This window comes from Galeopterus variegatus, unplaced genomic scaffold (assembly GCF_000696425.1).
Source record: "Galeopterus variegatus unplaced genomic scaffold, G_variegatus-3.0.2 Scaffold1097, whole genome shotgun sequence".
Classification (NCBI taxonomy): domain Eukaryota; kingdom Metazoa; phylum Chordata; class Mammalia; order Dermoptera; family Cynocephalidae; genus Galeopterus; species Galeopterus variegatus.
The window spans coordinates 108,783-134,294 of NW_007727208.1; the positions used below are offsets into that span (position 1 = coordinate 108,783).

Genomic DNA, 25,512 nt, shown 5'->3' on the forward strand with positions numbered 1-25,512 from the left:
AATACAGTAACAACTCTCAGGTGACAATAGTCCATGATGTCAACCCATCAAAAAGGCTCGCAAAAACATTATATGTTGTGGGAAGGGATTTTTTTTTAAAAAAGGCAAAAGACAGCTTGACCATAAGGACACTGAACAGGAAAAACCCACTCCATTTTGTTGTTAGGGTTTTATGGTCCCTGTTACAAATTTTATCTTTCATCTTTTCTTCACCACTTCCACCTCCCCAAATTAAAATTATATGTCCATTTATAAACTTTGTAGTTAGGACTGGCTACATAATTTTCAAGGCTCAGTGCCAAATGAAAATATGATGCCCATCGTTCAAAAATTATTAAGAATTTCAAGGTGGTAACAGCAGAAAATTAAATCAAGTGTGGGACCTCCCTAAGCATGGGACCCTGTGCACCTGAACAGCCGATGGCCCTAACCCTGCTTGTAGGATAGGTCATTTTTCAGGCTCGTGAAGGACCCATTACATAGATGATCTTCTAAGAACTATGTGTTGGTCTAGTAGTCACTTATAGTGGGAGTACCGAATGCTCTGATTTGGAATACAACCTACCTTCTCCTGACACATGCTTTGTTTTAGAAATTCTTGTCCTAAACATTCACAGCTTTGAAACACTCAGCATCTGTGTGCCACTCAACAAACTTGTTCTATATCAAGGTCTACAAATGTCAGCGAAGTCACAAGAGGTTAGATGAGAATGGTTTAGAAAAAGAAAAATCGACACAAAGACTTTTCAGAACAGGGGAAGAACTGGCTTTTGAGGTATGCAGTAATTGTGTCTTTTCAAACATTAACTGCTTATTAATCTTTTGAACCCCGTTCAGACCAAGTCAGAGCTAAGACCCAAAAACATCCTGCCTAATCCATAATTCTGATAATTAGTGGAAAAAAATAACATGGAAATTTGCTTCAACCTCCTCTATCATTTCCTTCTTTCTCCTACTCTTCACCTCTAAATCCCATTTGTCTTCCAAGACTCAGGTCATGTCCCCATTCACTAAGAAATAAGTACCACTTCCGATTTCCAGCTCTGCACCACATAAGGAGATTGGAAGTCGCCACTCCATCCTGACAACATGTAAAAAGCTGAACAGACAGATAAAAATGCACAACTCTTCTTGCATCCATAAGAAAGGTGGGACTGAGAAGAATGAGCAGCTCTTGTGAAGTTCACAGTTCAGAAGCACAGGCTCACTAAAAGACTGAGACCCAATCCTGGGACTACAGAACGCTTCCTTACCGAGAGAGCAGGAGCCCACACCGCCTGGGTTTATCACCTCGAGTGCGAATATCTTTCTCTGTTGCAAGCTCAGTGTGTGCTCTTCAGTTCTGCTTCAGCGTGTGCATCACATGGCACCCAGCCAGCAGCAATCCTATATCTGTCCTCTGAGGAAAGGGGACAAGGACCTTCTACTGCATCATGAGATGGGTGTGCAAAGCCAATTACCATGCATTGGCTGCGGGGAGAGACACGCTGTCCATGCGGGACTGGTGCACACTATTGAAGCTGGTCTTGCTCTCTCTCTTCTCTATGTAGGTAAAGCTTTGTTCCATGCAGTGTTTGACTACATTGTGTTTCTCTTGGTGACTCCAACACCAAGATGCAGTGGGCAGAAGTGTTTAGAGTCCTACCCTGGGTTTGGTAACCAGTGCATGGTGTTCTGCTTAGCAGATTTGATTAATGCAGTCCACAATGAGCCACTAAACTCATCCTGAGCTTGCTATAAAGGAAAGTTCTTTCTTGCATATTTCTCTTGACACACAACTATCTGATCCCAAACTTCTCTTTGGATGTAATATGGAGCACAATTTACACCTGTTATAGCATTAATGCTTACTGAATAAATGAAAAAGTTACTTGCTTAAATTTCCAATTTCTAATGATGTATTTTATCAACAACCAGTCTAATCTAATCTGATCTCGGAAGCTACCAATATTGGATATTATTGAAAAATAAATATTTGGATTGAGGTCCCTACACTGAAAACCTTCGGATTTTTTTGATGCTCATTGTGCCTATCACAGAATGCCTTTGGGAAGAAACTGGTATGTTTCATTGTTGAAGTATTTTATCTTTATGACATACAACAATATATCTCAACTGATTCCTCTGCTTTTAGTTTTGCCCTTTTCAATCTATCTCTACATTGGACCCAAAGTGGCTTTCTAAAGTGTTACTATAATTATGGTATCTCTGTTGGAATTGAGTGGCTCCAATTGGTTCAGGATAAAGTTCAAAGCTGTTGGCATACAACGTTGTTCATGGCACACAGACATTGGATGATTTGATTCTCTTACTCCTCATCTTTTATGCTCTGCCCAACTAAATTTCTTTCTGTTCCTCTGTTAGCAGATCTCTCTCCTCCTTGGTCTAGGGATATTTTATTTTCTCTACCTGGAATATTTTGCCCTTCTCTACCCATCTCTACCTGGGGACTCCTGCTCTTCCCTTAGGTTTCAATTTAGATGTTTCTTTTTCTAGGAACATTATTATTGGGTCAGTTGCCCTTACCATATGTTTCTATATTGTCATTAACCTCCTTCATCGCACCCAAAATATAATTGCATGTTTAATGATAGTACCTCCCATATCCAATTGTAAGCTCCATGAGGGCAGAGATTATTTCATGTTCACTATTGTTAGTGTTGAATGAATAAACCTATATAGACTTCTGCCTGAATTCAAATCCAACCAATCCCAAGTAAAAATGTGGATTTAAACTAAGCCCCTTTGAATAAGATGCTGAACTTCTACTTCCTCTCACATCATCTGAAATAAGGAGTAACGAAACATGTCATACTTGTCCTCACGGTTCCAAAAACTGGTTTGCTGTAGGTTTTCCAGGAATCACCACTGACGGTCCTGACAATGAATTGATAGGATCTCCCTGGACGAAGGCCATATACAATGCGTCCTTCTGATTTTCTGTTATTGTAGGGGTTGAAGACAGTGAGTGCATCTCTGGGGAGCCACTGCAGCTCAAAGTCACTGTAGTCTGTCCAGTCTGGGGGCCCCTTCCAGGTGATGGCCAAGGATGTGTTTGCAACATCAGCAAATGACATAAGACTGGGAGGACTTGGGGCTGTATGATGGAGAAAGTGAAAAATCACATAATCACATTGTGCCATAATATACACAATAAGATAGTTGAGCAACATCAGACCTACTTTCAATGTACTTTGTAGGAGGAGATAATATGATGATAATATAGGAATAGGAGTTTTCATTTATAGTGTTTAAGGCACTGTCCTCAAATGTTTCATATAACTTTTCTTAAATATCATAAGCAGAGCTTGCTTACCAGGGTGCCATGGAGCATGAGTGTGCCCTGAATGGTTTACAAGTGTGCAAATGATATTGAGTCCATCAGATTTGGGGCTGGGGGTTCACGTACAATTATGTCCAGTTGCAGACAGCCTTGTTGATTGATGCCTGGGTGGCATACATATATTAATCTTATCAACGTGTGACCAAGACATAAAAGCATTTAGAAAGCACTGTTCATAGCAACACAATGAGATGTATATGATTATCTCCATTTTGCAGATAAGGAAACTGAGGCTTAGAGGTGCTCAACAACCTTCCCAGCTTCCTACAGTTAAGTGGCAGAGCTAAGCTAAGGACCTAGATCTTTCTGACCAAAGTCTGTGTCCTTTATCCACTGTACCATAGTGCCTTCCCAAGTTTAGGGGTTAGCACATGGCACATCATTATTGATTTTATTTCTTGTCATTAAAATCCTAATTAAAATGTGTCTTTGGAAGCTATTTCCCACCAATACTTGGCATTGTCGGCTGGGTTTCTTACCTGTTCTGCTCTCCCCCGAGACCTTACTGCTGAGATCTCCACTGTGAGTTACCACACACAGTGTGTACTTCCTTCCAGGAATGAGGCCATAAAAACGCCACTCTGTCAGGTCCTTGTTTTTCCAGGTTTCTTTCTTTGTACCATTGGGATTGTAGAGAATCAGCTCGTAAAAGTCAAGGTCTCCAGAGGCTGGACTCCAGCTAAACCAAAGGCTGTCTGTCATGTTCCAATTAGATCCCTTGAGATGACTCACGGAGGCTGGGACTTAAACAGAAGAAAAACTCTTACTGACCCAGAGGCTGGACTCCAGCTAAACCAAAGGCTGTCTGTCATGTTCCGATTAGATCCCTTGAGATGACTCACGGAGGCTGGGACTTAAACAGAAGAAAAACTCTTACTGAGAACAAAACAGAAACAGAGGCATTTTGGCCTATAGGTGAGCATATGGGCTGTGTTGGGCATATGGGTGAGTGGTACGTATTGTAGAGTCAGTTCTGGTCTACACTTCAGGTCACTTACGTTTAGGGGCATGTGGACTAGAGATACACAAATCAAAACAAAACAAGACAGGTTGTGCTTTCCACCTGCACTCTGATAAACATGTAAAATGAAATCTTTATAAATGGTTAATTAATGCTAGGCAAGTAGTTTGTAACTGAGCTTACAAAAGGCCCAGAAAATTTTGGTAAAGGGTCTGGCTTCTTCTAGTTGGGCCCATCTCACTGGCAGCCACCCCCCCTCTCTGGGTCCCTTTTCTTCCTCTCTACCCTCCTTTAGGTTCTCAGTTCTCTCATGCTCTTTCTTACCAAAATCGGTATTGCCACAACCTCATTTAGGAAAAGAACTGTTAACAGTCACTCCCGCCATTGTATAAGTTAGTCCCGCTGCCACCTGTCCTATGGGTATTTGAGTTTTGTTTCTCTTTGGAGAATGAAGCCCGCTGCCTTCTGTAGGGGGAACTGTAAACATTAATGAGCAGGTAAGGGAGGATGTGCAGAGGGCAGGTTGCCCTGGAAATGGTAACATCTACCATCTAGGCTACTCTATTTGTGATCTAGGCTTATCTCTGCTCTTTTTCATTCCCTTCAGAAGACGAACTGAGAACTTCTGTCGGGTATCCTTGGAAGGTGTTCTTCACATGGGTCCCCTCACCTTCAGGTCTCAGCTGAAATGCCTGCTCTATCTAAAGTAGTTTCTTGCCTTGTCAAGTCACTGTCATGACACATTGCTCATTTCTTTCATAGAATTTAAGGCATCCCCAAATTATCTCCCTTTAAAATCTGCTGTCCTTTCCCCCTCCCCTCTCTCCTAATATAGAGCTCTTCCAGGTAAGAGGCTTTGTCTGTCTTGGTCCTTGTCATATTCTAGCCATGAGCCATGAGACTGGCACAGAAGAGCACTCCAAAACTATGTGAAATAAGAAAAAAAAATTGAATAGGAGGTAAAGGACTCAAATTATGGAAAAAGACTAGATTGTTTTTTACTTGCATCCCAGAGAGATGTCTCTCTCCCATTTTCCTAGAACTCTTTGTTTTCATTTCATCTAGTGTTATGTTTCGAGAAAAAAAAATTGAATAGGAGGTAAAGGACTCAAATTATGGAAAAAGACTAGATTGTTTTTTACTTGCATCCCAGTGAGATGTCTCTCTCCCATTTTCCTAGAACTCTTTGTTTTCATTTCATCTAGTGTTATGTTTCCAATTCACAGCAGTCACTGCTTTTTTGCCCAATTTCTGGTTGGTGTTCGCTGGACCTGCCCTCCTCTCCACCTATGTCTTGCAGAAAGCTGCAGGGCATAGCTTGAACAGAGCCACGATGGCTTACAACCCTCTCACACTGTGATGAAGCTGGAGGAGCCACATTCATTCTTCACCAAACCCTGTGAGGCAAATAGGTAGAGGCAAAAGAACAGAAGCCAGTGCAAAAACTGGCCACCAATTGCTCATATATAATCAGAGGTCTGACTTAGGGTCAAAAAGCTGAAGGTCACCGATTTCCTATTAAGCGTCATCCTGAATAGAATTGGAAACTAAAGACAAATCAAGAAAAAGCCAGTGAATACTGGGATAATTTCCTTGTTATCCATTACTGCTCAGGTCTGGGTCTTACCTGTTCTACCAAACATGAAAGACTCATTAGTCAGCTCCCCACTGTGCGTTACAATCACCATTTTGTACATTCGGCCTGGTAGCAAGTTCTGGAAAGAGAAGCTTTGGACTTGAGGGTCAACTTGAGCTCTCTCCTGAAGAGTTCGATCTGGGTTGTACAGAAAGATGTTGTACCAGTTGAGCTCTCCCTCTGAGGCGGTCCAGCTGAAGGACAGGTATCTGGTGGAGTTCTCTGTGATCCTCAGATTGGTGACAGCTGCTGGGACTGGAAAAATCAAGGAGCAAGGGGATGAGACTGAGTTTTGGCACATCCCCGACATAGCCCAGGATTCATGCCTGTGTGGATGCACTCAAATAGCAACTCAAAATGCATAGTCCCTGCTTTTAAAGAAGGTTGCTTCATGGAAGCAAAGAAACCTGAAGTTCGTGCATAACTGATGCTAAAACTCTTAATTAAAAACAAAACAAAAAACTAAACAAAGCCATAAGAGAACCAAAAAAACTGTAATGAGAAGTTATTTTCTTGACATTTTTTGGGTATAGAATAAATGTTAATCTGATCTGTGTGACTAAATGGTTTTCTAATACTAAGAACTAGATCAGAGATCAAAAAATAATCTCTGAGTGCCAACGGCGAGCTAAGAAATATCCACTGGAGGGAAGGGCAGCGGGAGAAGAGAGCGGGTGGGAAAGAAGGGGAAAAGCAAACAGAAAGAGGAAATTGGACTTAGGGATATGGGAAAGAGAAACAATAGGAAAAGCCAAAATCATTTTTTAAAAAAAGGTTTATATTAGGATTTTGCAACCCCTTCGGCCTTCAGTGTTACCTGCTGGCAGGTGGTCATGTGCTGCTAGAAATGATCTGCTTCCAAACTGCTGGTGCACATGCTGCAGGATTCCTCGTTAAGTCTTAAGATGCCGGTGGAAACAGAACAAGACATCTGTCTTGATTTCGCCTGGGTCCTCTTCCCTCCACCCTGACTACTCTTTCTCAGGTTCTTTTTGTTTTCTCCTCACCTTACGTCTGCCCTTAAAAGTTGTCAGTTCCCATGGTGCCATCCTTTGTCCCCTTCACTTCTTCAGTGCTAGCTGAGCAATCAATCTCGTTCACTTTATGCATTTAAGTAGGATTTTGGTCCGAACCTTTATGTCGAACTCACTTTTCTTTGGAGCACAGCCGCATATGTCCGGGTGGCTATGGTCCGCTCTCTGGGCAGGTCATTCAAGCATCTCAGACTCAATACAGAACTGAGCCTGGTAGATTTCTCCTTGATCCTCTCTTCCCCTGCTTCTCTTACTCAATTAACAGCACCACCTTCTACTAGACACCCAAGGTAGAAACTGTGGAATTTTCTTCTGTTCCTCCTTGTATAATCTACGTGGTCACCAGTGCCACGTTACCTAATGCAGAAATATTTCTTGACTATGTCCACTCTTCTTCATCAGGGCTCTTGTGTTAGTTTAGCTTTAGTCCCTCATTATTTCCATGGCTGCAGTGCTCTCATGACACCCCTTCCCTCTCTGGCCACATCCCCCATTCCATTCCCGCTCACTCTGCTCCAGCCACGTGGCCCTTTTACTCTACTCCAGCAGGCCAGACACATGTCCATCAAGGTCTCTGCCTTGCTGCTGGCTCTGCTTGGGTCCCCTCCCCCAAATATTTGCATGACTGTCCTTCTCTTCTTTCAGATTTGTACTCAGATATCACCTTCTTAACGAAATCTCTGAGGACTGTACTATCTAAAATTGTAAACCCCCAGCACTTGCTTTCCCTCATTCCTGCTTTCATTTTCTCCTTGTCTTGTATTACCTTCTAACCTCCTATATCTTCTACTTATTTATTCCATTTATTGTCTCTCTCCCTACTAGAATATAAGCTTCAAGACTATGAGAGTTTCATTCACTTCTGTGACTCCCACATTTAGAACCGTGCCTTACACATAGTAGGTACTCAGTCACAAATGAATTAATGAACAGGTCCCCCACCTCTGGTCTCTTCTCCATTCAATCCATTCCCCATTGCTACCTGATTTTATTTTTTAGGGTACTAATTTTTATTACAAAATAATTACTCTTCGGCTAAAAAATTTTCGTTGCCTCCACACTGCTTACAAGATAAACAAACAAACAGACAAAACTCCTGAGGAAGGCAGGCCAGGCATTTTCTCACTTAGCCCTAATCTGGCTTTCCAGCCTCCCCCACCTTTCCATCGTGCAACACACATGTCAGCCCCCACGACTCCTCACGGTTTCTTCTCACACCTCTTGGCCCTTGCAGAGGACAGCCTAGCAGCACAGGGTGCTCTCTTACCTTCTCTTCACACGGAGAACTGCTGCCTCCTTCATGACAGTCCTGAAATGTCCCTTTTCGGAGACTTCCCAATTCTACCTGACCCTCCATGCTGCCCTGGATGTTGGACGTTCCTCTCTTATATACTAATCTCATCATAATTTATTGTTGTTATTTGTCCATGTGTCTGTCTTCCCCACTAGTTAGGCAGCTCTTCAAGGACAAGTAGCAAGCCTAATTCATCTTTATGTCCCTATCAATATCACCCACCCCCTTCAGACCTAGGTACTTAATAAATAAGTAATCAACTAGCCAGTGTGGCTGTCTGAATAATGGCCCCTCCAAAATGTCCATGTCCTAATCCCTGGAACCTATGAATATGCCCCCTTATATGGCAGAAGAGACTTTGTAGGTATGATTAAGTTAAGATCTTGAGATGGGGAGACTATCCTGGATTGTCCCTGTCATGACTGATATAATCACAAGAGTCCTTAAAAGGTAGAGGACGGCAGCAGGAGAGCAGAGAAGATGTGATGATAGATGCAGGGGTGGCAGTGATGCTATCGCTGGAAGGGGCCAGGAGCCACGGAATGTGGGCAGTCGCTAGAAGCAGAAAAGGACAAGGAATAGATTCTCCCCTAAAGTATCTAGAAGCAACACAGCCTGCCGACACCTGTTATCTTGACTTTAGCCCTGTAGACCCATTTTCAGATTCTAACCACCAGAACTATAAGGTAATAAATTTTTTTTTAAGCCACATAGTTTGTGGTAATTTATTACAGCAGCAATAGAAAACAAATCACACCAGTTTTAATGAAAAAACTATATTGGAGTGGGGTAGGCTGAAGCCTGTGTGGACAGGCCGACTGACGTGCACGTGGTGAATCAGGGAGAATGTCCTGCTGTGTCAAGAAATACATGCCCTCTCCCAGTGTTATACAGCGGTAGATTAACACCCTATAATTACTTTTATTTCAGCATTTACCATGTTGTACAGTAATTGCTTTTTTACTTCTCTGTCTCCTTCAGTAGATTATAAAGTCCTTGAGGTCAGGGGCTCTGTCTTGCTATTGAATTGCTCCTTTCTAACATACTGCTTGACATAATGTTGGAGATACATGGGTATAGATATAGATACGAAATAAGAGGCATAGTAGGGCATGATATAAAAGCCCCAGGCCCCAACTAAATAAATAATTATGTGAATGAGAGACATCTAAGAAGTGTTGTATTACAGTAGAGAGGGCATGAGGTTTAAAGCCAGATGGGCCTAGATATGAATTACAGCTCTAGGTATTATTACATGTATCCTTGGTAAAGTTTCATAAACTTTCTGAGCCTTACTTTCCTCATCCGTAAGATGGAGATAATGATCTCTACCTTGTAGTGTGACTAGAGATCATTTTAAATGCCTAGCATATCACAGGTGCTTGTAGCTTATTTTTGTTTTAAAAATAATATATTAATAGTGATATTAATATAAATAAACATACATTATCCACTCATTTGATACTTGTTCTTTAGCTATCACAGGTAAAGCAGATGGCACAGGTATAATTTTTTCTTCAAAAAAGAATTTTGAGATAAGGGTGAAATTTTGAAAAATGCGTAGTTATGGAAGTCTGCTTGTTAAAATTAAAATTTTTAAGCATATCACAGGTGCTTGTAGCTTATTTTTGTTTTAAAAATAATATATTAATAGTGATATTAATATAAACAAACATACATTATCCATTCATTTGATACTTGTTCTTTAGCTATCACAGGTAAAGCAGATGGCACAGGTATATTTTTTTCTTCAAAAAAGAATTTTGAGAAAAGGGTGAAATTTTGAAAAATGCGTAGTTATGGAAGTCTGCTTGTTAAAATTAAAATTTTTATATTCTTTAGCAAGTATAAAAATTTATTGAAATCATTTGGTTTCTAATTACCTTTAATTTGTTCTGGAAATCTCTATTAAGAAAGGAAAACAAAAAAATCTCTTGAAACCACATTGAATTGTACAAACTTACGTAGTCTTAAACTTGGATTTTCTGATTTGCAAACAGCTAAGCCTATCTGAGGTCCCATTATGGGGAACCATAAAGCATTCTACAATTTGGCCCTTCTCCAGGGGGATGCTCACCTGTCCGCCCAAGCGCATCTATCTGGTTCCTGAGGGACCCGCTGACCGAGGCAATCACGATCTGGTACTGCTCCCCGGCCTCCAGTCTGTGGAACGTGTGCTCAGAGACATGCTTGGGGATAGTCTGAGACTCAACCTTTTGATTCTGCCTGAATGCTGACACTGTGTAGGAATCGACATCTCCCCCTCCAGGAGTCCAATTCACCGTCAGGCTATCTGTCGCCCCGTTGGGAGAAATGTGAATATTTTTGACAGCACTAGGAACTAAAAAAGAAAATAAATTTAAAAGCCATCACTTAGAGAATGAACTGTGGAAATTTTCAACCAAAATTTTTATGCTTCTTATGTTTCAGCATCTACTGAAAAAAGGCACATTCAAAAAAAGTATCAATTTGCCATTTTTCTCTGACTTTTCTGCCTGAACTGAAGTTGATGGGGGAAAGTTGAGAGGGAGACCAAGGCCAGTGAGTGAAAATGAAGAATGCCAGTAACATAGTGAGGGGCTGGTCAGATTGTCTTGATCCAAGTCTTGGTTTTCTCATTTACTAGCAGTAGGACTAGAGGCAAATTTCTTAACCTCTGTAAGTTTCATTTTCCTCAGCAGCAAAATGGGAATGATGGTAATTGTAACCAGCTCCCAGAGTTGTAAGGATTGAACAAAATGTAGATGTGAAATGCTTTGCTGTGGGTCTGGTTTATGGTAACTGGCAATAAATGTTAACTATTATAGCAACGTTCCTAATAGAGTTTCAAAGAGGTGGTACCCAAGCAACAGAGTTATTTCTATTTAGCGTGTATGTCGCACAAGCACCAGCCAGTCACATCGGTTCAATGCTATTTCTTTGAAAGCTTCCCCCCTCCTTTCCCCTGCATCATACTTTATTTTTGTTAATCCAGCTTGGACAGCATCATTGTCACTATCAAGAAATTTTTTCTCTTCTTGCCATCTGTCTTCTTTACCCCTCTAAATTCTCAATCGGTAGGCAAGGGCTACCCAACATGTTAAATACACCACTATGTCTACTTAGGGTTCAAGAACAATATTTCAAATTACCCGTTAAGCCCTCGATGAAGGCTGACTGCTGTACATCTCCACTGATCGTCAACACAAGAATTTTGTACTGGCGTCCGGGTGTCAGGGACGTGAATCGAAACTCGGTTGCAGTATTTACAAGGTGAAAAGGAGGAAATACTTTCATGTCATTGAAGAGCAGTTGGATCTCATACTGGTCAACATCCCCATTAGCTCGTGACCAAGTCACCTGCAGGTCCTCGGTGCTCCTATTCCGCAATGTTAGATCCTTAACAGGCTCTGGGACTAGAGAAAAATGAGAAGACTCCTCAGAAAAAGGACTGATCAGAGTTTACCTACACACGATTTATGAATCACATTCAAGGAACTGGCAGACATCTCCCTTCCCCAAATAAACCATTTGGACTATTTCACGCATAATTAAACAAGAAAAATAGGAAGCAACTATTAAAATTGTGATTTTTTTCTGACATAAATCTCATATGCTAAATGTTGGTAGAATGAAATTATAAAATGAGTTATGATCTCAATCATAAGATAAACCAAGATGTCTAGAATTTTAATGCCATAATGCAGGAGAACAGGGAAGAAAAATGGGACATTTGGCCTTTTTGCTCTCCCACTATGCTCGCTTTTATGTATCAATAAATATTCTGTAATTATAGGCCATGGCTTGGCTGAATGATGTTAGCTCCAAGTGAGACTTACTGAGAATGCAATTTACTCATCAGTAAGTAGAGAAAATTCAGGGTTCAGATAAGTTATTTATGTAGTGACCTTCAAGTCCAACCCACTGTCAGATTTTTCAATCATTCCACTTACTTGTTCTCCCATTCCCTTGCTCACTGGCTTCATACTGTCCACTTTTTGTACTAACAGTGACACTGTATAACCGTCCAGGGACGAGCTGAACAAATACACACTCGTTTTCTGACTTGAGAATGCTTTTGGTTTGAATGAAGTTGTTTTTGTTTTTAATGGTGACTTCATAGTGATCAAAGTCTCCAGTGGCATGTACCCAGGATACCTTTAAATAGTCACTTCTGGCTGAATTGCTAACACTGACTCCCTGGACCTTGTCAGGCACTGAAAAAGAGAACAGAGAACAGCTGAAGATTTAGTGATTCTGAGTGAGCAATTGATCACAAATGACAGCATGAGACGATAAAGGAAACTGAGTAGATTTTTATTGTGTGCATTTAAAAGAAAAATCTTAGACCTCTAGATCACAAATTTCCAGAGGGGGAAAATTGTTACACTACTTGGAGTGACTTAATGTATCTTTTAATTGAATCTGATGAATTTATTCTAATCCTGTTGTTTGCCGGCACAAAATGTCATGCATAAAATGGAACATTAAACATAACTGATGATTAATATGCATGATGGTGATGATAGTAATAATTCCAGCATACCTTGGTGACTCAAGATGTGATAAAAAGTTTCCAAGAAGAGTATAAACAGTCCAAAAGAAAAATGGAAGAAGAGGAAACACATATGGTTAATTAATACACGAAGAGATGTTCCACATCATTGGTAATCAAGAAAATACAAGTCAAGATCACAGTGAAATACCATTTTACATCCATTTGACTGGCAATATTTCAAAACTTGATAAAATCCTTTCCCAAATAATGAATTGGATCATGAATACAATCGGATAATGAATCTGTATATATGCACAGTGAAATATCATATATATAGTCATAATTAATTTTTTTCTTAAATCAAAACACAAAAATATGGATTTATTGCCCTTAGCATCCAAACATAAAATATGGATAAATCCTACAAATATAATAAGTGAAAAATCTAGTCCCTAAAATATTATATGCTGCATTAAAAATATCTATTTTATAATGTTCATGCAACTAAAATTTTAAAAACTCATAATTTTAGGACTGTCTGTAGATGCAATAAAGTTATGCAAGATGGAAAGCAAAAGAGAAAACAACATAGGAATCAAGATGTTGGCTACCCTGGGATGGATTAGTGTGGTGGGAACCACATGATTTAATGTAGATTACTGTCAAGGTACTAGCTTTTATTTTAGGTAGTGGTTTCTCATGTACATGTTAAATTATTAAAAATTACTAACTAGATGCTTAAAAAATAAGAGTAGAATTGATGTATGGTTTTCTGAACTAAGAATTATGGTCAAGCCAATTTTGTGCATTTGAGTTTCCTCGCCCCAAAATATATAAAAAAACAAGCAATTCTGTGAACCTGTGGTTTCTTCCTCAACCAACCAACCAACCAACCAATAAATATTTAAGTAAATGTTATTAGGAACACTAAAATAAGGAAATTCTGTATTAAAGCATGGTATTAGGAATATTCTAATTTTTCATTTGGGATTTAATTTTAATTGAACAGTAGGCCATAGATTCACTATTTGACTATTATTGGACTTTATAAATATTAATGAAAAGGAGCATTGAGAAGAGGCATGAACTCAGATCCAGGATACTAAACTTCTGTTCCAATACTAGCCTGTCCTCTAGGCTTGTACAACCTTGGTCTGCGTTTAGAATATGTTAAGGGATTTGTGCTCTGACTACATGCCAAGCCTGTGTTCAAGCCTTCTCTCCTATTTCCCCCCAAAATCATGAAATGACCCAGAAAATTCAGTATTTTGGCATCTAAGCCACATTTTCTCATGATGCTTTTCACACCTACACATTGCATTAATATCCTTTGTTGGATTATTTTTACTGATTAGTTTTTGTACTGGAATATAGCTCACCATGGAGCAAGGACAGATGCTTTCTTCAAGATATTTACCTGAAACTAATTACAGTGCTGTTAGAATTTAGTCATCACAGAGTTGAGGAGAAGCGATTTTGAAGTGACATTGTAGGAATGGGCTAAGAAGGCAATAATCCAGGCAATTTACTGAGAGCAAAGAAACTATTATAGGAAGAAAAACTAGGCTGAGTACTGTGCTAAGTCAATAAGGGGCTCTCTGGGTGGAACTGTAGGTAATTTGTGAGACCTGCCTTGCTGCATGGTGAGATAACGTTTAACAGGTCAATAATCCAGGCAATTTACTGAGAGCAAAGAAACTATTATAGGAAGAAAAACTAGGCTGAGTACTGTGCTAAGTCAATAAGGGGCTCTCCGGGTGGAACTGTAGGTAATTTGTGAGACCTGCCTTGCTGCATGGTGAGATAACGTTTAACAGAATTAGAAATACTGGTATTTTCACCCAAAATGGAGAGAACAAGAGCATTAGAAAAGGAAAAGGGCATTAAGATAATCAGCTAAAATCAACAAGACGACAACTCAGACATGACTCTCCAGTTAAACTGATTTGCGGGAGCAACGATTGGCCTTGATTAGTCACACACCAAGTCCAAGTTCACGCTGGTAAGAGAGTCAAGAGGGTGCTTGAATAAAGGATCATTTTTCTTGTCTTTAAGAATAATTTTAGCAAAGGCTTTGCAACATTAAAGTCATATGGGTAGGAAATGTTCATGAATTGACATTGATGGGAAGCAAGGGATTAGTAGTTGGTGACAGATCCTTTCATTTCTGGTGATTTTTAAGCTCCAAGTTGATCAAGATGAGACATTGATATAAGACTGTTTTGTAAGCGAAAACCTGCTTTCGGATCTAAGTCCTTATTATGGTTATCAGTATTATCAGACTTTAAATTATTTGAGGATGGGGATAATCTGTTTATATCCCTGAGTCGTGCTCTCAGGTACAGCATGATGTAATGGAATAGTGCTGGAGCTAGGCAGAGCTCTGATACTAGTCAGCCATGCGACCTTGGAGACGCCATACTTTCTCTCTGGGATTTTCTTTATCTCCAAATAAGGAGATGAGATTAGATCATTCTAAGGATCCTGTCAGTGCTAGCATTCTGTAACAATGTAAATCAGTGACTCCTAACTTTTTGGGGGTCATAGAAGCTATGAGAATCTGATAAAACCCATGGGCCCTCTCTCCTCAAAGAAATGCACACACCTTTGCTATTCCTAACAACTTCGAGGACAATTTCAGGGGTTACTACATCCTAAAGTCCACCCATGGAGCACCAGGTGAAAACCCCTGATCTAAGTGATTTCTGATTATTCATTCAACAAATATTTATTGAGGGCCTACTAGGCCCCAGGCCATGTGCTAGGTAATAGGATGATGTCGATTGCCCCAGATCCTCATGGAAAAACTGATATTTTTAAATGCAAAAATAAACCCATAGCTCAGTACGAAAAATCTGACAAAATATTGATGCCAACCTTAAGCAGAAATCTCAGATGTAAACCCCAGAAAACATAAATATATCAAGAAAACGGTAGCTGTCTAAGTTTAATTCCTTTCAGTGCATCAAGGACCTGATGCTCATTTCCTTTGCTATGATTTTTGCTCCCTAATCCCAGAATCATAGAGGTTAACATTTTCACCGTGTGTGGAAAAAGATGAATAGTGGTCTTGACCAACAGATGTTTTAGGAAGGATTTTAGGACAGAGAGGTTCGTAGGCTCTGGAGTCATTCAGAACTGGGTTTAAATCCAGAAACGGAAACTTACTTGACTGTTTAACAAGGTAAACAGTTGGGCAAATTATTTAATCCCCTTGAACTTTGGTTTCCTGGTCTGTAAAATGGGAAGGATAATGACTACCTCAATCAGGTTATAAGGGTTAGTTAGTTAATATAAGAGAGTTCTTCAAAAAGTTTGTGGAAAAATAGAATTACAGGATAATACAATCTTCCCATGAGCTTTTGAAGACCCCTCGTATGTAAAGCCAGGCCCTAGCAACAGAACGTACTCCCGAAGCAGAAATACGTGTTACACTCTTTGAACATAATATGTGTTCTAGGCCCCAAAGCTGCGCTGGTCTTACTCTAATGGTAACATCTGCTCACATAAGGAGTTTCTTGGGTCAAAATATGAAGACTCCATGACCATTCTGTGATGTCAACTGCCTTTTATCCTATCATTACAGGATAGTTGGGGCCGTGTGATGTCCTGAGCCACATAGCCCGCTGGTTCTCACGGACTTCTGTCCCTTCATGCGTCCTTACCTGTCCGCTCTTGGCCGAAGGAATGATTTTCGTACTTGCCACTCCTTGTGGTTATGATCACGTTGTAGAGCCGGCCTGGGGTGAGGGAGCTGAAGGAACATTCGCTGAGGGACTTGGCAATGGTGAGGGACTGAACCACGCTGCTGTCGTGAGAGAGTGTCACTACATAGTTGTCCACGTCTCCAGGAGCCGGCAGCCAGGAAACGCTCAGGTAATCATTACGACCAGAATTGTTCACTGTGACTCCACTCACGCTGGAAGGAACTGTGATTTTAAAAGGGGGGACATTTAAAAAGAAAGTTGGAGTCATTTGTTGTGGTGAGCAAAGACTGTAGACTCAGGAGAGCTCATCTGGGTATGTAAGAGGTCACGGAAGTGCGAGGACTTTAGCTCATGGAAGCCAAGTGTTCTTAAATCAGAAGGCTAACCAAAATAAAAATGCCAGGAGGCCTTTTGGATGCTCATAAATACAAGGATGCCACTACTCCACTTTTATGGGGTTGTTGTTCGTAAAGTATTTTAAATGGAGGCATTTTTATGTGAATGTGTCTGGAGGTTCCCTGTAAGAAAGGGAAAAAAAAAAACATCATAACAATCCAAAGGGATCAACTAGAACCAAACTCACCAACAAAGTGAAGATGTTTGAAGGGAAAGGTGAATGCAATAGCTTTTATAAACACCTTAGACTTTGCAATGGCTTTGATCTTCAGGTAATGAAGTTATTTATTTCTGGGGAGTTAAGCTAACTCAAGGAGAGAGACTGTGTTTTCCCTTTGCAAAGCATTTCCTGCCCTCTAGTGGCAAGAAACAAGCTTAAAATCTTATCTTGAAATTGGACCAATTGTGGGCAGAGCTATTATGGCTATGGCCTTTCTGACACTAACCATGTTCATTTGCTTATATCAATTGGGGATTAGCACTACAAATATTTATGACAATTTAGTACTTGCAAGGTATACAACAATGAAAAAGGCATAGAAGCCTTCAAGGAGGTCCCCGAAGTGTAGATGGCTAGAAGTACAGTCGGCCAATCAGTAACTGTGCTATTGAGTAAAAGTTGTACATGTATCAGAAATAAGTGCTTAGTAAGCAGTACTCCCACTAGAGAATATCGGGATAAAATCAGACTGTGTATCTGAACTGTACTACTGTCTTCCTCATTAGTTGATAAACTTCAGCTAAATATTTTCATATAATTGTTGATATCAGTCCATCACATATAATGGACAGGATTTTGCTAGATGACCTCTGAGAATCCTTCTAATCTAATATTCTTTAAGTTTCTGAGTTGAGCCCCAAAGGCTGTCCTAAACTTAAAAGCACTTAACAATCACCAAAAATTATAAACAGCACCCTACTGAACAATCTGCTAATGTTGTTCCTTGGACGTCCCCAACAGACAAAGTTAAACTTTAAGCCATAAGATTTATGTATTGGTTTATTCCTTCCTCTCTTTCTTTTCCTCCTTCCTTTCCTTCCTAACTTTCTTCCTTCATTAACCCATCCAACCATCCATACATCTCTTGGTTGCTCTCAAAAGAATTATGCTGTTTTTCACAACTGCTGGAAATATTTACAACTACTAACATTTCATTAGAAAAGATACAATTATTAGAAGTTTTGCCAAAAATATAATTCACATTTTTTTCCCTTTAGAATGAACATTTACCCAGATTAAAATTAGAATTGTTAAGCATATCTGATATCTATCATTTTAAATATTCAGCCATCTTATCTAGGCTGGGAGGGTTTATTTTTTATGTTTCAACTCTGTGGAAATGTAAGTGAAATATAAGGAAACCTTTCAAAATTATTTCAGTATTGACCAATATTTCAGCCATCTGAGGCGGTGGTAATGATTATCAAGGCTTTAGGCTACTGAATTCTTTGCAGTTTACTGTGCACAAAGTTTACTAATCTAAGCACACTCCTTTCAAAATTGTGCTTCTGTAGTAGTATCCCATTTTTCTCCTTTCTCATGATAATGTGAACTCAATATGTTTGAATAAAACGACCCATGCTTATTATTTATTCATATTTTGTGCTCTCCTTAAAACTTATTTTTTGGGGGGAGGGCCTGGCCAGTACAGGGATCCAGTCCTTGATCTTGGTGTTACAAGGCTGTACTCTAACCAACTGGGCTCACTGGCCAGCATCTCTCTTGTAGTGGATTTTATTATGTCCCCCCAAACCCCCAGAAGCTTGAATTGTGTCCTCCAGGTTTTATGTATTAGAAACTTAGCCCCCACTGTGACTGTTAAGAGGGTGCAAAATCTTATTATGGTAATTGAAAGGTGGAGCCGTGAAGAGGTAATTAGATTGTAGGACCACACAGTAGTAAATGGAATAAAAATGGTGGTCAGGGGTGTGGTTCTGAGGGCTTTAAAAGGAAAGAGAGGAGAGTCTGAATCTCTTTCTCTCGCTCTCTCTCCTTCCACCATCTTGCAATGTGAGACCCCTGGGTCACTGTCACCAGCACCAGATGTGTTCCTTGGACTTTGGACTTCCAGCCTCTGAAACTGTAGGCAATAAATTTCATTTTTCTTTATAAATCCCCCAGTTCCAGGTATTTTGTCATAAGCAACAAAAATAGCCTAATACAGTCCTTAAAACTTTGTGATCATTCTTCAAAGAATTTCTTGTCCCTTTTTTGAATGCCTCTATTATATATTATGGGTTAAATACTGATACCTCCATCATAATTAAAATATGGGTAGGAAAATAATTACAAGTCACACTTATCTTAAGTGCTCACTTATTTCAAGTGATATTAGACACTATACTATTTTAGTGTATTGCAATAAGTTGGACAGGCCTTGTGATATTTAAAAACGGGAATTAACCTGTATGGCAAAGTATGACTAATTGTGCACCAATCATTTCCTTTTCCTCTTGACACACAGCTAGACCGTATTTCCCAGCCTCCCCTGTAGTTAGGTGTAGCCATGTAACCGAGTTCCGGCCATTGGAAAGTAGCTTGCAGTGGTGTGTCTACTTCAAAGTCTGGTAATATGACCCCCTCTCACACACTCCATTCTCTGGAGGAATGGACAGAGCTCTGAGGACCTAGAGGAAGGAAGAGCCACAGATGGTAGGAGCCTGGATCCCCAAATTGATGCTTGGAGAAGAACCAACCAATGGAGACATCCAGTCAGGAACACTCACACCGTACAGTTCTGTAAGCAGGAAAAAAGTCGGTCTAACTTGATGGATACAACTGCAACTCACTGGGAAATGGATGCAAGGTCCTTCTTAACTCATCTCCTCAATTTTCTTGTTATTTCTCCTTCCCTACTCTGACACCCAGGGTAAAGATGAATTACTGGGCATGGATTAGAAAGGAGGTTTGGAGAAATAAGTTAATGGCAAAGTTAGGATCAGAGTCTAGGCCTCCTGAAAAGCTAAACTTTTCAGCCCTCCACTCCCAATTATGCTACCCTCGTGGTTGATTCCAAGAACTATTAAAAGAGAAGAAAAAAAGTACCAGGAAGAAAGACGCAGGAAACAGTGTCAGCTGCCGCAGAATGAAGGAGATGCACGTACATCAGTGAATTCTACTAAGACTATGAAACATCTTGTCAGTGACTTAGTTACTCTTCTGGGAGAGTTAATGAAGTTAATGTTCCCTGGGTTCATTAAGTAGGGAAGATTCATGATTTTAAAAACAGATATATCTATGAAGCCTTCGGCTGATGCTCAGAATCTAAGTGATGGAGATGTAGAAGGAGGAGTCTAAAATCCAACTTTTAATAATTATATGAAATTAAGTAGACAAGGTCATTGACCTGATTCTGAGTTTGCTAATAATTATCAAACTTCTGTTGGGTTTATATAATTTTTTTCTTTCTAATAAACTGGAACATAAATTTTATATATAATATATATTTTTATGTTTATGTTCTTTTGTTGCATTATATAGAAAATTATATTTCCTTCTTTCGTGCCATGCCTCTCTGACGCACATGACCATATGACATTTATTTCTTACTTAGCTCTCTGCCCTATTTGACAGGGAGGTCTTGAGGTCAGGAAACATTCCTTAGGTGGCATATAGTATTATACACTTTCTTAATGTTGCTTATGAAAACATATGTGACTTGAGAATTGTATCAACTCAACTTTTGATTATATAAATTGGAGATTATTTCCTTTCTATGTCTTGAAACCATGAATATGAAACAGAGTGGAAGATAGTTTCCTTGAGAGTGTTTTTTATTTTATTTTATCCTATTACTTGTTTACTTTACTCAGGACATAAGCATTTCAAAGGAAATCAACTGAATGAGAGGATAAGCTTAGGCATCAAGTAACTACCAAACCATCACAAAGGTTTTTCTAGTTCTGATGTATTTACTGAAGATTTTAGAAAGCACAAAATTTATTCTCTCCTTCCTTCACCCATCACCCAATTTCCAATCCATGTACCTTCTGGGTGGTATTAAAACTTGGCTTTTAGGAAGGTCAGAAATGGGTCTGTTTTTAGAATGTTTTAAAAATTCTAGAATATTCTGTTTGGTGGTTCCATGTCATCAGACCTTTGTAAGTCACAGACACACACGTCTCCACTTCTTACCTGTTCTTCCCTCCACCACAACTTGTCGGGAAGAGATCCCTCCACTCACTGTTGTTACCACCACGGAGTAGAGGCTGCCCGGTTTGAGGGAGTGGAAGCTGTATTTGCTGGTCTCACTGGAGACACTTTCATTTTTGATGACCACATTTTCATGGATCAGTAAGACTTGGTAGAATTCTACATCACCCAGTGCCTGGGTCCAGTTGGTAAACAGACTGTTGGTCATCCCTTGGTTGGCCACATGCAAGCCGGTCACTTGGGCAGGCACTAAAACACAGTAGACAGAAGACAAAACAAACGATACTTAGTCACCCTAAGGAAGTATAAAAAAAAAATGAGTCAAAAAATGGAAACAGACTTGAAAGTGCTAAAAATAATTTTTTCTGTTGCTATAGACTCTCAGCTCTATTTCCTGTTGGCATATGGAGAACTACTCCCCTACAGAGGCTCTAGTACTTTGTGAAAGCTGCCTACATGGGAAATCAGAATTATTTAAGATCCAAGGATGAGATGATGCATGCTTAAGTAGTTTTGATTTTAAATTTTAAATAATAGGGCCGGCCTGTGGCTCACTCGGGAGAGTGCGGTGCTGATAACGCCAAGGCCACGGGTTCGGATCCCATGTAGGGATGGCCGGTTTGCTCACTGGGGTGAGCGTGGTGCTGACAACACCAAGTCAAGGGTTAAGATCCCCTTACCGGTCATCTTTAAAAAAAATTTTTTTTTTAAATAATAAAAGTTGCTGTTTTTGAAGACTGCTTACTTAATATGAGAACTCAAAGCCATGTGATCTACCTGAGCCAATGGTTGTTATGAGATGGTATTGGGAAACCCCTTTAACCTGGTGATTAGGTTATGGTCTAGTGAACTGATTCATTCTTTACCAGCACATCCTCAAAAGGGCTGTTATTATTATACATGAAAATGACACAAAAATACAATAATATAAATTATATTACCATATACAAAAAGATAAAAAAGATAATTGTAACAACTACTGAATGCCTACTATGTGCCAGTTATGGGCTGCATGTTTTATAAAGGTCATATTATTTAACCTACTTTTTATAGACCTACATAGAATCATAGACCTACACTTAAAACCTAAAACTACAAAACTTCTAGGAGAAAGTCTTTGTGATCTGGTGTTAGGCAAAGATTTTTTGATATGATACCAGGAACATGATCTTTTAGAAAAAATTGATAACTTGTACACCAAAATTTAAAACTCCTACTTAGCAAAATATGTTAATAGAATAATGAAAAGATGAGCCATGGACCAGGAGAAAACATTTTCAACATACACTTCTGACAAAGGACTTTTCTCCAGAGTAAAGGACTCTCAAACTCAATGATGAGAAAACAAACAATCCTACTAAAAAATAGGCAAAATATTTGAACAGAAACTTCCCTAAAGAAGGTAAATGGATGTTAAATAAGCATTTAAAAGGATTCTCAAAACCATTAGACGCTAGGTAAAGGCAAAACATACTGAATAGCCAAATTTTATTTTTTTTAATATTTTTTTTGACAGTTTTTTTATTGAAACATAATTGATTATATATATTTGTGGGGTATAGAATTGAATATCAATGCATGTGTACAATATGTGGTGATCAAATCAGGATAATCGCTATACTCATGTTTATAAAACATAATCAATCTTTGTGACCCTCAACCAATTTTTCACTAATCTCCCTCCCCCTCCCGCTTTCCCATCTCTAATACCACAGTTCTGTTCTCTTTTTAGTTTTTTGGAAAGTTCAATGTATTATTGTGTTTCTTCTCTCTCTCTCTCTCTCTCTCTCTCTCCCCCTCCCTCTCTCCCTCCCTCCCTCCCTCCCTCTTTCCTTCCTTCCTTCCTTCCTTCCTTCCTTCCTTCCTTATTTGTATATCTTCATATGAGGAATATCTATTCAGTTCTTTTGCCCATTTTTTTAATTGGGTTACTTATTTTTCTACTGCTGACTTGTTTGAGTTCTTTGTATATTCTGGATATTAATCCCTTGTCAGATGCATTGTTTGTGAATATTTTCTCCTATTCTGCAGGCTGTCTTTGTGCTCTGTTAATTGTTTCTTTTGCTGTGCAGAAGCACTTTAGTTTGATATAATCCCATTTGTTTATTTTTTCTTTTGTTGCCTATGCTTTTGGGGTCTTATTCATAAAATCTTTGTAGAATGGCCAAATTTTAAAACAAACAAACTGACAATATCAAGTGCTGCTGAGGATGTAGAGAAACTGGAAGTCTTATCCATTGCTGGTGGAAATGTAAAATTTTACAAAGATATTGGAAAACAGTTTGAGAGTTTCTTACAAAGTTAAACATACACTTATCATATGACTCAGCAGTATGAGTGGTGGGGAAGATGAAATGATCTAAAACAATGCTTTGTATATCTTCATATGAGAAATATCTATTCAGTTCTTTTGCCCATTTTTTAATTGGGTTACTTATTTTTCTACTGCTGACTTGTTTGAGTTCTTTGTATATTCTGGATATTAATCCCTTGTCAGATGCATTGTTTGTGAATATTTTCTCCTATTCTGCAGGCTGTCTTTGTGCTCTGTTAATTGTTTCTTTTGCTGTGCAGAAGCACTTTAGTTTGATATAATCCCATTTGTTTATTTTTTCTTTTGTTGCCTATGCTTTTGGGGTCTTATTCATAAAATCTTTGTAGAATGGCCAAATTTTAAAACAAACAAACTGACAATATCAAGTGCTGCTGAGGATGTAGAGAAACTGGAAGTCTTATCCATTGCTGGTGGAAATGTAAAATTTTACAAAGATATTGGAAAACAGTTTGAGAGTTTCTTACAAAGTTAAACATACACTTATCATATGACTCAGCAGTATGAGTGGTGGGGAAGATGAAATGATCTAAAACAATGCCTTTGAATTCCATTTCTGAAAGTATGATGGGCTAGATACCATGAAAATCTCTTCAACAAACACAACTACGCATGTTGAACAAAATTTAAAAATGTAAATGAATCAATGAGTTATCAGGGGAATGAAGGAATTCTCAGAGGCTAAAAAGTAAGCAATAGAGAAGTAAGTGGATCACTGAAGCAAACTGTTGTCTTAATGGCATCTTTCGAACATAAATTTAAGCTTTGGTTTTATAGCATTGAAGGATCTTGGAGATAAGAGGTAAAGTGCAGGACTTTTCCAGGCTGAAGAAGCTCATAGGTGACCCTGCATATAACATTGGATCATGAAAGATTATCTTCTAAGTGCAAGTGAAATAAATATTGCTTCTCTATTCACCATACCATTCCAGGCTTCTTAGCACTGGGTGGAGAAAAAAGTTTTTTCTGAGAATTCATAATGTTAAGATAACTTAAATGTGTTTGCAACTGGAATTTATAAAACCCGTGTAATCAAAAACTTCAAACTGACAATTTAGATTAAATTAGGTCTGGGTTGATAGTAGTCCTGTGTATCTGAAAGAATCAAATGAAAAGAAAATTCTTTCTGCAACCCACTTTCAAACAAGGCCTCAAGAAATTCCTGCAGATTAAAATTCCAAGGACTATGAGCTTACAGTAAAAAACAAAAAAAATCATAAACATTTAAGAAAATAAAGCACCATGAGCAAAAGACAGAAACATCAATAGACAACAGGACTTAACTACTAAAGATTTCAGATATTATAATTATCAGACACAGAATGTAAAATAAACATTTTTGATTTGGATATAGCAATAAAGGAGGAGGATCAAAATACAACTAAAGAGCAACAGCCCATAACATAGATTTGGAAGAGAACCAAAGAAAATCTTTAAAAGGGATGAATGTAACAATTAAAATGTGAAACTCAATGGGTAGATTTAAAAATAGATTAGACAGAGCTGAAGAAAAAATTAATGAACTGAAACTAAGAGCTGAGGAAATTATCCAGACTATAGTCCACAGAGCAAACACACGGAAAACATGAAGTGTATGTGTGTGTGTGTGTGTGTGTGTGTGTGTGTGTGTGTGTGTGTGTGTGTGTGTATGTGTTCTAGAATAGCAGAAGAAGAACACCAGAGGGGTAATGGAGAAGAGTCAAGAGGCAATACTGGAGAGTTCATAGCTGAGAATTTCCAGGATTGATGAAAGATACTAATCTGAAAGTACAGAAATCTCAGTGAATCTCAAGTAGGATCAACAAAAAGGACATCTATACCTAGATCATTACTGAGAAACAACAGAATACCAAAGGCAAAGAGTAGATCTTAAAAGCAGTCATAATAAACAGATGATTATTCACAGAGAAATAAGAATTAGACTGATTGCTGACTTCTCAACAGCAACAATAAATGCCAGAAAGACTAGAGTAATATCTTCAGTGTGCTGAGAGAAAATAACAGAATTATAGCCTAAGGAAAATACCTTTCAAGACTAAGCTATAAAAAGACATGCCCAAGGGCTGGCTGGTGGCTCACTTGGGAGAGTGTGGTGCTGATAACACCAAGGCAAGGGTTAAGATCCCCTTACTAGTCATCTTTAAAAAAATAAATAAATTCCACGGGTTCAGATCCCTAT

The 25,512-nt window shown here is 39.0% G+C and overlaps 1 protein-coding gene across 1 annotated transcript in view; it reads right to left on the reverse strand.

Annotated features, from left to right (window-relative positions):
* LOC103592154 (receptor-type tyrosine-protein phosphatase beta) overlaps positions 1-25,512 on the reverse strand; it is a 106,376-nt gene that overhangs the window by 35,458 nt on the left and 45,406 nt on the right. The window contains exons 14-16 of the mRNA XM_008574760.1: positions 5,932-6,195; positions 3,823-4,086; positions 2,816-3,097 (exon numbers count right to left, since the gene is read on the reverse strand). Coding sequence (XP_008572982.1) covers positions 2,816-3,097; positions 3,823-4,086; positions 5,932-6,195 — 810 coding nt within the window. The remainder of the gene's footprint in view (positions 1-2,815; positions 3,098-3,822; positions 4,087-5,931; positions 6,196-25,512) is intronic.